General features: G+C 44.7%; 1 protein-coding gene across 6 annotated transcripts in view; it reads right to left on the minus strand.

Moving 5' to 3' along the window:
* Window positions 1-16752, minus strand: part of SRBD1 (S1 RNA binding domain 1) — a 308196-nt gene that overhangs the window by 245736 nt on the left and 45708 nt on the right. For all 6 annotated transcript variants that reach the window (XM_068233032.1, XM_068233030.1, XM_068233027.1 and 3 more), the window contains one exon: window positions 3292-3388. In XM_068233032.1, the coding sequence (XP_068089133.1) occupies window positions 3292-3388 (97 nt within the window). The remainder of the gene's footprint in view (window positions 1-3291; window positions 3389-16752) is intronic.

A 16752-nucleotide genomic window follows, 5' to 3' on the forward strand; every position in this document is an offset into this window, starting at 1 on the left:
TCATAGTGAAAAATTCACTCTGTAGCATTATTTCAGAATCAAATATCATCAACATAAATTGTGACAGGAACATAATCTATGTTTTGTGATTATCAGTAGAAATAGCCAAACAAAATGTGTGTTTTTAATCTACAGTACCGATTTTTATTTTTAAACTGGAAATTGTAAAACTGAGAAATAATGTTTTTTCAATTTTTGTTCCCATTAAAATGCACAGAAAACCAAGCTGGTTGAGGGAAAAATGCCATACAATGCAAGCCTAGTTTGTCTTTAAGACGACAATATATATTTCATTTAGGTGTCATAAGTAGGAATAAAGTTAATGCTGATTAAATAGGGATATAGCTGACATGTAAAGACTGCTCTGGTCCACAAGGGGGAAAAAAGGTCTGGATGTGAAGTGGTTAAGAACAAAATAAAATAAAACAAAACATGGAAATACCCATGTGGAGATGGTCTAGTCCAAAACAACCTGTCAGATATGTTAAGATGGCCACACACTGATAAATTTGCAGCAGATTCGACCAGATAGAATTCTGTCAGACGCCTGTCAAGTCGTATCTGACAGGAATCTATCTGATGTGTGCCAAACACTAGCAACAGATTTCCAATAGATTTCCAAATGAAATCATTGGAAATCTATTGGAAATCGATCTAAATGCATTATTGGACCATTAGATTCCAATTCAACTCTGCCAGCAGCAGATCGACCTAAATTTTCTATCCTGTCAGATAGATCAAATCGATCAAAATCGGACACAAATTGATCGATCTATACATTTAATAGAATCGATTTTTGATCTATCGATGGCTGAAATTGACCAGTGTATGGGCCCTTTTAGATTTTTACTTATTACTGTGAGCGTCAAGAAAATAGGAGAGTAGTAATTTTTAGTGCATTTTTCTCGGGGAGTAATGGACTTTGTATAAGAATGTATAAACATTTTAAATTTTACAATTCTTCGCAATAGTGGTCCTTAAAGGGACTTAGAGCATCTTTCATAGGCATGCCTTTAAGACTCTGACCAGTACTGCAAAGTACTGAAAGATGGACACCTTTCTGTAGCTTGTGCTCTCCTCTTTCATTTGATGCCTGAATCGCCGTTCTACACCAAATATGTTTCGTTCGATTTCAATTTAAAAATCGCGGCTGCCATCTTGCCTATGTTATAACTTCCGGGTCACCCCTGTCTTCTCTGTTATAGAAATGCATCACTGAATGAAGCAGGAAGAGGAAGTGACACGCATGGCCATTGCAAGAGGCTCCTCCAGAGGGGTCATAGCATGACTTAGTTGGAAGTCGTCTGGCTTAAAGGCATGCCCATGAGAGGTGCTCGGAGTCCCTTTAAAGCTATGGAGCAGGCCTCCATGATAAGTAAATGCCTGCCACACCCCAAGGCCTACACATTTTACAAACTTCCCTTAACCTTCTTGGCGGTATGGACGAGCTCAGCTCGTCCATGACCGTCGCTGTGCACCGCTCCGGCCCTACTGGGCCGATTTGCACAATTTTTTTTTTAAAACGCGTAGCTAGCACTTTGCTGTGACGTCATCGCGATCGTCGCCACGGCGACGGGGGAAGCCCTAAAGGAAATACCGTTCAGAACGGGATTTCCTGGTGGGTTTGAACGCCGGCAGCGATCGGATGGGTGGGATGGATGCTGCAGGGAGGGGGGAATCATGTAGCTAGTGCTAGGCTAGCTACAGAATTTAAAAAAAAAAAAATTCAAAATACTGCGCAGCCACCCTAGCGATCTTAACCACTTAAGGACCGCAGCATTTTTTTAATTTCTGTGCTGCGTGGGCTCTCCAGCCCCCAGCACAGATCAGCTGGCAGGCGGGGCGATCAGACTTCCCCCCCCCCCCCTTTTTTTTCCCCACTAGGGGATGTCTTGTTGGGGGGGGTTCTGATCGCCACCGGCTATATTTCCATAGAGGAGGGCGCCTCAAAGACCCCCTCTGCAGCGCTATTCCCCGTCCCTCTCCTTCCCTCTTTCCCTCCCTCCCCAGCGATCAGTCCTGTACCGCCTCAGATAGGCTTCAGCCTATCAGATGCCAGCGATCCCCAGCCAATCGGAGGCCGGGAATCACCAATATCCTTCACGGCGCTGCTGCAACAGCAGCGCCATGCGACGTAAACACCGGGGATTTCTTCCCCGGCCGTTTCCATGGAAATACAGGAAAGACCAGCCGCCGCCGGTCGTTAAGTGGTTAATAGAACGCCAGGGTGGTTAAGGTGCCCACTAATGATACAACCCTGCGGCCAATTAAGGGTTTCTGTGGTAAGCGGTCGTGCCCATGAACTGCCGAATTCCCATTAACCAATCCGATCGATGGGATCGATCCCAAAAATGGATCGATAATGTAAATCTGACCAAATTGGTTGATGGGAATTCGGCCGTTCCTGGGCACGACCGATAGTTTCGATTATTGCGGAAAAAGCAATAAAAAAAATAAAAAAAAATTCCCTACATGCAGAATAAATGCACATATCGAAACTTCCCAACGAAGGTCCTATCATTTCAAATATTACGCAATCTTTTGCGATTTTACAATCAGAAAAATCACGATTCCTGGAAGAGTAATCTCTGCCTAAACGTCCATGCACACGAATCAAAGCGGACCCAAATTTTTAATTCAAAATACTTAGTTGCATCACTCTGACACATACAAAGATGAATAAACACTCCTTCAAGCCTATGAGCATTTCAGTGCATGCTTTTCACCCTCCTCTTTGCATAACTAGGGTTATACAGGTGGCAGCCATTAGCAATTCCTCCTTTGCTGGACACCACCTACTCCACCAGTCTGCCGGATTCTGTCCCGGCAATTTGAAAGGAAGGGAGGGGTTTCTCCAATAAATGTAAAATATTTTATATTTGTCATCATGCAGCTGAAAAAAGGCTACTATTTATTATAATTTAGAAAATAGATGTTATTTCTGAAATCTTGTATTTTTAATTTGGGTCCACTTTAAGTTGGCTGAGGCGGTCGTTATTGGCTGACTCAGCCAGCTGTAGTCATGCATGTGTAGAGTAGCCCCTGACTGCCGCCCGGCGGATCAACTTATCTGAGCGGCAGCCAACCTCTGTGTTCACGCTACTTCCCCTCCCTCCGCATGAGGTCACGCATATGCTCCCTCATCCCTCCGCCCCCACGTATAGCAACACAGCGCGTCTGACCAGTGACTGACAGCTACAGTATAGCGGTTTATCACCATGGGAGTAAACCTGTAAGTATGTACTGGGGAGGACATTACAGGCATGTGAATGAAAGGAAGTGACTCCTTACAGATTTCTGATGTGCTCCAGCGAGTCTTTGTCTTTTGCAATCATGTCTGCCAGGATGTGCTGAACGCCAGTCTCAATCTCTTGAAGCGTCAACAGACCTTTAACAAAAGGAAAAATCACATCAGACTAGCATGGAAACTAATGTCTTCTGCACTTTAACAGGGTATACTTAAATCATTAACCTATGTCACTTCAATATGTACACTATTAGAGGACTACTTAAAGTGGACCTGAACTCTTGCACAGGACAGAAGGAAAACAGACAGAAATGCACCCTGTATGTATTTAAAGAGTTTAACCTGTCTAATTCCTCCCCATCTGTGACTAATCACTAGTTGTAATTTGATCTCTCAGCTGTGTCAGCTGGCTGCCTCGGCAGAGCGGCAGAGCAGCTAGTTGGTAAACACAAGATGTTAACCCTATGGCGGCTTCCATGCAAGCAGTAAGTAGACACACTGCAGATTAATTGCAGGATTTGTACCAGCTGTAACAAAGAAATGTTTTTCTGTAAAGGTTATTATGCTGTTGCTTATTGTTTTTAGAGCAGATGGGATGTTCTGAGTTCAGGTCCGCTTTAAAAAGAGGTCATCTAATTACCAATCACCACATCTAAAAATTAGATCAACCTTTTAAAAAAAGATATCTAAAATGAAACCTAACTTCAAAGTAGGTTGTCAACCACCAAAACAGTTAAGCAAATTGGCTCATTTGGTAATAATTGCAGCTTGGAAAGTGATTTTCAATAAATGGATACTGTATATACTCGCATATAAGCCTAATTTTTTTAGCACAAAAAATGTGCTGAAAAGTTACCCCCTCGCCTTATATGCGAGTCAGTGGAGCAGAACAGATGGTGGAGCAGGTTTTGTTACTGGCTCACTGCTTTGTCCGTGCCCCCCATCCCCTGCAACATGGTGTGCAGAGTGAGCTGCTCAAGACTACCTGTGTCCCCCGGCTTGTGGAGTGCTTCGCTCCGTGCAAGCAACATGTCAGTGGTGCAAAAATCGGGGATTCTTCCTGTGTGGCAATCGCTGTGTCTTATATCCATGACGCCATCTAGTGGGGCCTTGAGACACAGCTGTATCAACCTTGGGGCACATCTGGCTATGGGGAGAGGGGCTGACTTGTACTGGGGGCACATCTGCCTACTGTTGAGGGGGCTTATATGCGAGTCAATTGCTTTTCCCTGTTTTCTGAGGGAAAAGTAGGTACCTCGGCTTATATGCGAGTATATACGGTATATTCTAGTCGCCCAACAGTTTGGGATATGAAAGAGGAACTGACACATTTGTATCACCTGGACAGATTTGATGCTATCAACCACAAAGACAAAAACAAAGCAAAATCTTTCTTCAAAAAAGTAAACGCTTTATTCAAATGACACACAATTGACAATAGATTTAATGGCACATTTTAAATATACAAAGAGGTATCTAATATATAAATATACAAAGAGGTATTGTAAATATACAAAGAGGTAACAGAACATCTTTTGGGTACATTGGGGAATCTGGACATTGCATAAGATCAGGAGAGAGGTATTGGCCAGGAATGACGGGGGGGGGTAAGGGTGGGTTCTGTGTAAATGTTAACAACTTTGTAAAAATACAGTTTTCAAATCCTCTGTTATATTTGGAAAATGTTAAAATTCTGTATTTTATAGATCTATGATCTCTATATATGGGTTGTGTTTATAAAAATGAAACCGGTAAATGAAATATTGTTTAAAAAACAACAATTGGTTGTGTTTTTTTCCCTTTTACTGTAGTGGTTAAAGTGGACCGGAACTCATGCAAGTGACACAAGGACAAAACAGATTAATCCACCCTGTTTGTGTTTAGAGTGAAGAGCCCAATTCCCCCTCATCTTCAAGTAATCACAAGTGTAATTTAATCTCTTAACTGAGTCAGCACAGGAATTTGGCAATAGTCGGCAGCCTCGGCTAATTTGTAAACACAGGATGTTAACCCTTGATCTGCTTCCATACAAGCAGGAAGTAGACACACTGCAGATTGATTGCAGGATTTTTATCAGCTGTAACAAGGAAAAGTTTTTCTTTACAGGTTATTATGCTGCTGCTTATCTCTTAGAGCAGAGAGGAAGTTCTGAGTTCAGGTGCGCATTAAAGCGATACCCATGCTAACCTAGAAATAAAAAACACATATATAAGTAGATAAATACTACTTCTACTTACATAACAGATGTATTGTGCTATCCACGTAATGATTCCTGTGAATTTTATAAAGGAAAAGCAGAGAATCCTACTCTAGGCAGTGGCCATCTTGCCAAGCTAATGCTGACATCATATCCTCCCTGACTCCCCCCCCCCCCCCCTCCCTTCTCTTGCTAATTGTGTATTCATTAGCTGCCCTCCTCCCAGACTCTTCAGACACTCCCACTGAGGTGTGTACTAGGAACTGCACTGTCTATTTTTTTTTTTTGCTCCTCCAATCGCTGAGTCACCTCAGCCTTGCTTGTAAACACAAGTGAGCAGAGGATCATGGTTCAGCTAGGCAGGGAAATAAATGGAAGAGGGGGAATATATTATAGATAAATAACTCTGAGCATTCAACTGTTTGGCACTAGGGCCAGTGCCCCTAAAGTATGTGACAACTCCAAATCATAACAGCAGAAACAGTTTTGAAAGTTTTGAATGCAGGATTAGCATCTTTATCACTTAATACACTCAGACCAGTTGCTGTTGAAATTTGATTTTTATGGTGACAATCCCGCATTAACCACTTCGGGACCACAGTCTTTTCGCCCCTTAAGGACCAGAGCCTTTTTCTCCATTCAGACCACTGCAGCTTTCACGGTTTATTGCTCGGTCATACAACCTACCACCTAAATGAATTTTACCTCCTTTTCTTGTCACTAATACAGCTTTCTTTTGATGCTATTTGATTGCTGCTGCGAGTTTTACTTTTTATTATATTCATCAAAAAAGACATGAATTTTGTCAAAAAAATGACTTTTTTAACTTTCTGTGCTGACATTTTTCAAATAAAGTAAAATTTCCTATACATTTGAGCGCGAAAGTTATTCTGCTACATGTCTTTGATAAAAAAAAAAACATTCAGTGTATATTTATTGGATTGGGTAAAAGTTATAGCGTTTACAAACTATGGTGCCAAAAGTGAATTTTCCCATTTTCAAGCATCTCTGACTTTTCTGCGCACCTGTCATGTTTCATGAGGGGCTAAAATTCCAGGATAGTACAAATACCCCCCAAATGACCCCATTTTGGAAAGAAGACATCCCAAAGTATTCAGTGAGAGGCATGGTGAGTTCATAGAAGATTTTATTTTTTGTCACAAGTTAGCGGAAAATGACAGTTTGTGACAAAAAAAAAAAAAAAAAAAAAGTTTCCATTTCTTCTAACTTGCGACAAAAAAAAATGAAATCTGCCACGGACTCACTATGCTCCTCTCTGAATACCTTGAAGTGTCTACTTTCCAGAATGGGGTCATTTGTGGGGTGTGTTTACTGTCCTGGCATTTGGGGGGTGCCTAATTGTAAGCACCCCTGTAAAGCCTAAAGATGCTCATTGGACTTTGGGCCCCTTAGCGCAGTTAGGCCGCAAAAAAGTGCCACACATGTGGTATTGCCGTACTCAGGAAAAGTAGTATAATGTGTTTTGGGGTGTATTTTTACACATACACATGCTGGGTGGGAGAAATATCTCCGTAAATGACAATTTTTTTATTTTTTTTACACACAATTGTCTATTTATAGAGATATTTCTCCCACTCAGCATGGGTATGTGGAAAAATACACCCCAAAACACATTATACTACTTCTCCTGAGTACGGCGATACCACATGTGTGGCACTTTTTTGCACCCTAACTGCGCTAAGGGGCCCAAAGTCCAATGAGTACCTTTAGGATTTCACAGGTCATTTTGAGAAATTTCGTTTCAAGACTACTCCTCACGGTTTAGGGCCCCTAAAATGCCAGGACAGTATAGGAACCCCACAAATTACCCCATTTTAGAAAGAAGACACCCCAAGGTATTCCGTTAGATGTATGGTGAGTTCATAGAAGATTTTTTTTTTTTGTCACAAGTTAGCGGAAATTGATTTTAATTGTTTTTTTTCACAAAGTGTCATTTTCCGCTAACTTGTGACAAAAAATAAAATCTTCTATGAACTCGCCATTCTCCTAACGGAATACCTTGGGGTGTCTTCTTTCTAAAATGGAGTCATTTGTGGGGTTCCTATACTGCCCTGGCATTTTAGGGGCCCTAAACCGTGAGGAGTAGTCTTGAAACCAAATGTGGCAAAATGACCTGTGAAATCCTAAAGGTACTCATTGGACTTTGGGCCCCTTAGCGCACTTAGGGTGCAAAAAAGTGCCACACATGTGGTACCGCCGTACTCAGGAGAAGTAGTATAATGTGTTTTGGGGTGTATTTTTACACATACCCATGCTGGGTGGGAGAAATATCTCTGTAAATGACAATTATTTGATTTTTTTTACACACAATTGTCCATTTACAGAGAGATTTCTCCCACCCAGCATGGGTATGTATAAAAATACACCCCAAAACACATTATACTACTTCTTCTGAGTACGGCGATACCACATGTGTGACACTTTTTTGCAACCTAGGTGCGCTAAGGGGCCTAACGTCCTATTCACAGGTCATTTTGAGGCATTTGGATTCTAGACTACTCCTCACGGTTTAGGGCCCCTAAAATGCCAGGGCAGTATAGGAACCCCACAAGTGACCCCATTTTAGAAAGAAGACACCCCAAGGTATTCTGTTAGGAGTATGGTGAGTTCATAGAAGATTTTTTTTTTGTCACAAGTTAGCGGAAAATGACACTTTGTGAAAAAAAAAACAATACATATCAATTTCCGCTAACTTGTGACAAAAAATAAAATCTTCTATGAACTCATCATACACCTAAAAGAATACCTTGGGGTGTCTTCTTTCTAAAATGGGGTCACTTGTGGGGTTCCTATACTGCCCTGGCATTTTAGGGGCCCTAAACCGTGAGGAGTAGTCTTGAACCCAAATGTCTCAAAATGACCTGTGAAATCCTAAAGGTACTCATTGGACTTTGGGCCCCTTAGCACAGTTAGGCTGCAAAAAAGTGTCACACATGTGGTATCGCCGTACTCAGAAGAAGTAGTATAATGTGTTTTGTGGTGTATTTTTACATATAACCATGCTGGGTGGGAGAAATATCTCTGTAAATGACACATTTTTTTATTTGTTTTACACACAATTGTCCATTTACAGAGAGATTTCTCCCACCCAGCATGGGTATGTGTAAAAATACACCACAAAACACATTATACTACTTCTCCTGAGTATGGCGATACCACATGTGTGACACTTTTTTGCAGCCTAGGTGCGCTAAGGGGCCCAACGTCCTATTCACAGGTCATTTTGAGGCATTTGTTTTCTAGACTACTCCTCACGGTTTAGGGCCCCTAAAATGCCAGGGCAGTATAGGAACCCCACAAGTGACCCCATTTTAGAAAGAAGACACCCCAAGGTATTCCGTTAGGGGTATGGTGAGTTCATAGAAGATTTTATTTTTTCTCACAAGTTAGTGAAAAATGACACTTTGTGAAAAAAACAATAACAATCCAATTTCCGCTAACTTTTGACAAAAAATAAAATATTCTATGAACTCATCATACACCTAACAGAATACCTTGGGGTGTCTTCTTTCTAAAATGGGGTCACTTGTGGGGTTCCTATACTGCCCTGGCATTTTACGGGCCCAAAACTGTGAGTAGTCTGGAAACCAAATTTCTCAAAATGACTGTTCAGGGGTATAAGCATCTGCAAATTTTGATGACAGGTGGTCTATGAGGGCGCAAATTTTGTGGAATCGGTCATAAGCAGGGTGGCCTCTTAGATGACAGGATGTATTGGGCCTGATCTGATGGATAGGAGTGCTAGGGGGGTGACAGGAGGTGATTGATGGGTGTCTCAGGGGGCGGTTAGAGGGGAAAATAGATGCAATCAATGCACTGGGGAGGTGATCGGAAGGGGGTCTGAGGGGGATCTGAGGGTTTGGCCGAGTGATCAGGAGCCCACACGGGGCAAATTAGGGCCTGATCTGATGGGTAGGTGTGCTAGGGGGTGACAGGAGGTGATTGATGGGTGTCTCAAGGTGTGATTAGAGGGGGGAAATAGATGCAAGCAATGCACTGGCGAGGTGATCAGGGCTGGGGTCTGAGGGCGTTCTGAGGTGTGGGCGGGTGATTGGGTGCCCGCAAGGGGCAGATTAGGGTCTAATCTGATGGGTAACAGTGACAGGTGGTGATAGGGGGTGATTGATGGGTAATTAGTGGGTGTTTAGAGGAGAGAATAGATGTAAACAATGGATTTGGGAGGTGATCTGATGTCGGATCTGCGGGCGATCTATTGGTGTGGGTGGGTGATCAGATTGCCCGCAAGGGGCAGGTTAGGGGCTGATTGATGGGTGGCAGTGACAGGGGGTGATTGATGGGTGGCAGTGACAGGGGGTGATTGATGGGTGATTGACAGGTAATCAGTGGGTTATTACAGGGGAGAACAGATGTAAATATTGCACGGGCGAATTGATAAGGGGGGGGGGGGTCTGAGGGCAATCTGAGCGTGTGGGCAGGTGATTGGGTGCCCGCAAGGGGCAGATTAGGGTCTAATCTGATGGGTAACAGTGACAGGTGGTGATAGGGGGTGATTGATGGGTAATTAGTGGGTGTTTAGAGGAGAGAATAGATGTAAACAATGGATTTGGGAGGTGATCTGATGTCGGATCTGCGGGCGATCTATTGGTGTGGGTGGGTGATCAGATTGCCCGCAAGGGGCAGGTTAGGGGCTGATTGATGGGTGGCAGTGACAGGGGGTGATTGATGGGTGGCAGTGACAGGGGGTGATTGATGGGTGATTGACAGGTAATCAGTGGGTTATTACAGGGGAGAACAGATGTAAATATTGCACGGGCGAATTGATAAGGGGGGGGGGGTCTGAGGGCAATCTGAGCGTGTGGGCAGGTGATTGGGTGCCCGCAAGGGGCAGATTAGGGTCTAATCTGATGGGTAACAGTGACAGGTGGTGATAGGGGGTGATTGATGGGTAATTAGTGGGTGTTTAGAGGAGAGAATAGATGTAAACAATGGATTTGGGAGGTGATCTGATGTCGGATCTGCGGGCGATCTATTGGTGTGGGGGGGTGATCAGATTGCCCGCAAGGGGCAGATCAGGGGCTGATTGATGGGTGGCAGTGACAGGGGGTGATTGACGGGTGATTGACAGGTGATTGACAGGTGATTGACAGGTGATTGACAGGTGATCAGGGGGGATAGATGCATACAGTACACGGGGGGGGGGTCTGGGGGGGGGTCTGGGGAGAATCTGAGGGGTGGGGGGGTGATCAGGAGGGAGTAGGGGGCAGATTAGGGACTTAAAAAAAAAATAGCGTTGACAGATAGTGACAGGGAGTGATTGATGGGTGATTAGGGGGGTGACTGGGTGCAAACAGTGGTCTGGGGGGTGGGCAGGGGGGGGTCTGAGGGGTGCTGTGGGCGATCAGGGGGCAGGGGGGGGGAAATCAGTGTGCTTGGGTGCAGACTAGGGTGGCTGCAGCCTGCCCTGGTGGTCCCTCGGACACTGGGACCACCAGGGCAGGAGGCAGCCAGTATAATAGGCTTTGTATACATTACAAAGCCTATTATACACTGTTGCAGCGGCGATCCGGATGCCAGTAACCCGCCGGCGCTTCCGAACGGCCGGCGGGTTACGGCGAACGGGGGGCGGAGCCAGTCCCCGGCGGCTGATCGCGTCACGAATGACGCGATCGCCGCATAGCCACTCCCGCAGCCGCCCCCGCCGATGGGCGTATTGCGGTCGTTTGGGACCGGTCTTTGCCGCCGCCCATCGGCTGGGGGCGGTCGTTAAGTGGTTAAAGGCCGATTTCCACAAGGGTATTACATTTTGCATGAGTTTATATAATTTTTACGTTATTTTATGCAAATTTCCGCACGTTTCTAGCAATGACGGTCATTCCATAGGAGAGGGATTCTTAGTGTGCAAAATCTGCAGCAACCTGTATGACTTTAACCACCCTGGCGGTATGAAAAATTCCACCAGGGGGAAGCGCAGCAGTTTTTTTTTTATTTATTTATTTATTTTTTTAATCATGTAGCGAACCCAGGGCTCAGCGGCATCCCCCCGCCCACTTCGATCACCTTCGGCGATCTCCGATCAGGAAATCCCGTTCAAAGAACGGGATTTCCTGGAGGGCTTCCCCCGTCGCCATGGCGACGGGGCGGGATGACATCACCGACGTCGGGACATCATTGGGAGTCCCGATCCACCCCTCGGCGCTGCCTGGCACTGATTGGCCAGGCAGCGCACGGGGTCTGGGGGGGGGGCGCGCGCCGCATCGGATAGCGGCGATGGGCGGCGGCGATCGGGGTGCTGGCGCAGCTAGCAAAGTGCTAGCTGCTCCAGCAAAAAAAAAATGCAAAAAAAAAATTATGTAAATCGGCCCAGCAGGGCCTGAGCGGCACCCTCCGGCGGCTTACCCCGTGTCACACAAGGGGTTACCGCCAAGGAGGTTAAGGGCCGTTTCCACTAGAGCGAATCTGCATGTGTTTTCTGCATGCAGATTCGCATAACCAGTACAAGTGGATTGGGCTGTTTTCACTTGTCAGGAATTCTGTGCAGTCTGCTGTGCAGAAAAAATCTGCAGGGCGGAGCAGTCAGAATTCGCATGCCGCACACCCGCAGGCGAATCGCCAGTAATGTAGTTTAATAGGAAAACCACAAGCGTTTCTGTCTTGTGGTTTTCCATGTGTTTTCGCTTAAAAACCCATGTCAATGCTTACCGGCATTGACATGGTTAAAATCGCATAGCGCAAACCGAGCAAAATCACGTAAAAAATGCATGGAAACGTGAACGAATCCGCACCCGCATGCGCATTCGTTGATGCTTTTTCAGCTACGGTATCGCAACGCACAAGTGGAAACGGGCCCTTAGGGGGGATCTGAACGGACTACACAAATTTGCATTCAAGGGAAACTATTCCATTTGCAAATTGCATTGCTTTCAGTACTAATGCAAACTAGCAATCAGTGGAAATGGGCCCGAAAGCCTGGTACACATGATGCAATTTTCTGACAGATTTACTGTCAAATCGATTATTTGCAACATGTCCAACCGGATTTTCAAATGATTTTTCATAGAAGTTAACAGAAAATCGATTGAAAAATCGATTGGGAATAAGATCAGACATGCAGGAAATAAATCGATCTGACAATAAATGTGTCAGAAAATTGCATGGTGTGTACCTAGCACTGGAATCCATGGCTCCCTGTATATCACACGGATAACGAATTAGGGTTGTAGAACAGGCTGGGAGAGGAGAAAGCCAAGTAACAGAGCTAACAGAAAACAAAAAATCTACAGCTTCCCTGTTTTGCGTTCGTTGATCGCCGCAATATTGCACACCGTTACCGCCGTGCACCTGACCAACCACGCTGGCCTGAGATTTCCCAGCATGTTCAATACATTCGCCCGAAGATTGGGCGTGCTTTTTGCGGCGGCACAGGTTTTCATTCAATAATTATCAAAACGGATCGGCCGCAAAAATGACTAGAGGTAACCTTAATACCCAGAACACACATCTGCAATGATAAGCAAGAAACAAACAGGAACTCAAACGTAGCTATTTTCTAGGGTAACACTGCCCTCTAGTGACCAACATTGCTATACACATCAAGGAATTTGAGCAAGTTTAAAGTGGATCCGAGATAAAAACTTTTACTCATTGCATAATTGTGTTCCTTACATATAGTTTATAGGGCATTCCTCAAGCCAAATACTTTTTTTATGGTTGTAATACTCTAATTCCCAATAAACTAATCAAGCCTCGCCCACATCTTTTCACAGGGCCTTGGCAGCGTAGCAAGGGCTTATGGGAGCTCAGTCTGGGCAGGAGGTTACTAGCCATTGATTTTAGAGGCAGAGGGGAGGAGGGAGGAGGAGAGGGGACTGAATTTACACACAGGCAAGCTGATAGGATCTCCAGCCCTCAGCCTGTGACAAACAGAACATGGCTGCCCTCGTATCACAGGAAAAAATAATCATAAACTGTTGAAGCTGTTTGCAGCTAGATTTGCTGTGTAAACTATCTAAACGTTAGATAAACGTTAGATAAACTGTATAGACAAGTTACTTGTTATACTTAGTTTTTCATCTCGGATCCGCTATAAGTGCATAAGCTGCAAGTAAGTGGTATATGGAGGCTGGTATATTTATTTACATTTCTGCCTCTGCCTCTAATACTTATAGACTCTCAAAAATCTGACAAGATTAGCTGCATGCTTGTTTCAGGCGTGTGATCCAGACACTACTGCAGCCAAATAGATCAGCAGGACAGCCAGGCAACTGGTACTGTTTAAAGTGAATGGGAACCGCATTTAAAAAAAATGAGACAGATACTTACCCAAGGAGAGGGAAGGCTCTGGGTCCTATAGAGCCTTCCGGCTCCTCTCCTGGTCCCCTCGTTCCAGTGCTGGCTCGCCCAGTAGCAGTATTTGACTAATTTAGTCATATACTGCTTTACCCGGCCGAAGGAGGCTTCAGAAGTCTTCAGGGAGCCCGAGTGCTCCTGAAGAAGGGCGGCCCTGTACTGCACCTGCACAAGCACGCTCTCTTGCACGCTCACGCCTGTGCAGTATGGAGCCGCATGTCTTCTGGAGGACACGGCTCCTGCAGACTTCCAAATACCCTTTAGGTGGGGGATTGAAACGGGGGAGGGGGGGGGGGAGCACAGGATAGAGGGCACCGAGAGAGGAGACGGAAGGCTCTATATGACCCAGAGCTTTCCCTCTCCTTAGGTAAGTATTTGCTTCCTTTTTTTTTAATGCGGTTGCCAACCTTCATATCCCTCAGTTCAGGTTCCTTTTAAAGCCAATGGGTACCGCTACAAAAATAAAAAAAAAGTCAGATACTCACCTAAGGAGAGGGAAGGCTCAGACCTAATGAGCCTTCCCTCTCCTCTCCCGGTGCCCTCGGTGCTGCGCTGGCTCCTCCGTTCGCGTCCGCCGCCGCAGGGACTTCGGGGGTCTCCGGGAGCACTCGGGCTTCCGAAGACGGGCCGCTCCATACTACGCACACGCGCGAGTGCGTCATAGAGGGCGCTCGCGCATGCGTAGTATGGAGCGGCCGCGTCATCGGGAGCCTGAGTGCTCCCGAAGGTTTCCGAAAGCTCCCGAAGGCATGCGGAAGTGGCAGTATTTGACCGAACTGGTCGAATACTGCCACGGGGGATCCTGCGCGGGACCGGGCACCGGGAGAGGAGAGGGAAGGCTCACTAGGACCGAGCCTTCCCTCTCCTTAGGGGAGTATCTGACTTTTTTATTTTTTAAAACGGTAAACATTCACTTTAAGTGCTCCAAACCCCAATAGAGCCTTGCAAAGATATAGTAAGAGGAATAACTACAAAAAAATACATGTTGTACACATGGATGTGTAAAGTTAAAGGGGAACTGAAGAGAGAGGTATATGGAGGCTGCCATATTTATTTCCTTTATAGCAATACCAGTTGCCTGGCAGCCCTGCTGATCCTCTGCCTCTAATACTATTAGCCATAGCCCCTGAACAAGCATGCAGCAGATCAGGTGTTTCAGACATCATAGTCAGATCTGACAAGATTAGCTGCATGCTTGTTTCTGGTGTTATTCAGACACTACTACAGCCAAATAGATCAGCAAGGCTGCCAGGCAACCGGTATTGTTTAAAAGGAAATAAATATGGCAGCCTCCCTAGTCTTCTCACTTCAGCTGTCCTTTAAATGAGGATATGGATGTAACTTTTTTTTTTTTTTTTACTTCTTAAAAAAATCAATATGGCCACATATCCTGTATTGTGAAGGCAAAAAAAAAAATTCTATTCGGTTATCAGTCAATGGCCAGAAGAACAATACACTGCCAGAGCACTGCCATCAGCTGCCCAACCTCAATCAGTCGCTTAACCAGAAAGGATCGATTTCATGACAAAATAATAATTAAAATGCATGTAATGTATATGCCAATTTATAAAACGTACATTTGTTTCAGGCAGGGAACACACTTGACTGTTTCCGTACGCGTTTTCTGCACAGAAAAACTGAGAACTCATGTTAATCTATGGGCTAGTACGCACTTAATGTATTTTTCGCGCATAGAAAAAAAACTGACATTCTGCCTGATGATTCTGCACATTTTGTCAGTTTTCTGCATCAATTACATTAGCTGCTGTGAAAAAACGACAGAAACACTCTCGGTGTGCAGAAAATGTGCGCAGAAAACTGAAAGACAAGTGTGTTCCCTGCCTCAGAAAAGGGCTGGTCCTCGCAAGATGGATCAAATAAAAATGATCCATGAAAGAATCAGGTTTTATTGGGCATTCATTCTTGATTCGTGTCTCTCCGTTCTGTCAGCTTGTGGTCAATGCAACGCATCCATCGATCCATAAAAATCACGGCTGCCCTAAACTTGCACTGTGTTCAGTGGAAAGCATCAAATGGATCCATGCCAAAGTAGAAATGTGACTGGATCCTATCGACTGACATAGGATCTGTTGACATTCGTTACGGTCCGCTACACCGTTTTTTATGCCAATGGGAACGGGGCCTAAAAAGCACTATAAATTATAATTTTTTCCTATGTAGCTGTTACAGAGCACAAACAATCTGATTCTCTGGGCATGCTCAGAAAGCCATAAAGACAGTCAGATAGTTAATTAAGGGGTACAGACTAACCAGCAAGCTCATGGTGACCCAGAACTCATTGGAGTGTGTAAGGGACTACAATGGTCCTAATAGTCCCCTTACTAAAATGCTAAGGAAACCAAAAGTTTGCTTTCTTAAAACAGAAAGAATTTGCGATAATTCAGATTGGAGTGAGCTCGAGATGTCTCCCAGGCACCACTGCTGAATATATGCAAATTAACCATTGTACCCTTAGAAGCTAAACACACCTCCACAACCGCTGGAATGCAATGATGTGTCAGCTTGTTAATCTGTACAGAGCCAGAATAATCCAACATGCATACAGACTGTTTTGGGTTGTTTGATCCTCATCGGTGCATAGCATGGATTAATGTGGCTTTATGCAGTAGGGCTTGTAACACCGAGAGGTACAGACTAACCAGCAAGCTCGTGGTGACCCAGAACTCATTGGAGTGTGTAAGGGACTACAATGGTCCTAAAAGCCCCCTTACTAAGATGTTAAGAAAAACAAAAAAGTTTGCTTTCTTAAAACAGAAAGAATTTGCGATAATTCAGGTTGGAGTGAGCTTTGAGATGTCTCCCAGTGCATCACTGCTGAATATATGCAAATGAACCATTGTTGCCCTTAGAAGCATATATTCAGCAGTGATGCACTGGGAGACATCTCAAGCTCACTCCAACCTGAATTATCGCAAATTCTTTCTGTTTTAAGAAAGCATAGTTAATTAAATAACCCACT

Source organism: Hyperolius riggenbachi, chromosome 4 (genome assembly GCF_040937935.1).
Source record: "Hyperolius riggenbachi isolate aHypRig1 chromosome 4, aHypRig1.pri, whole genome shotgun sequence".
Classification (NCBI taxonomy): Eukaryota; Metazoa; Chordata; class Amphibia; order Anura; family Hyperoliidae; genus Hyperolius; species Hyperolius riggenbachi.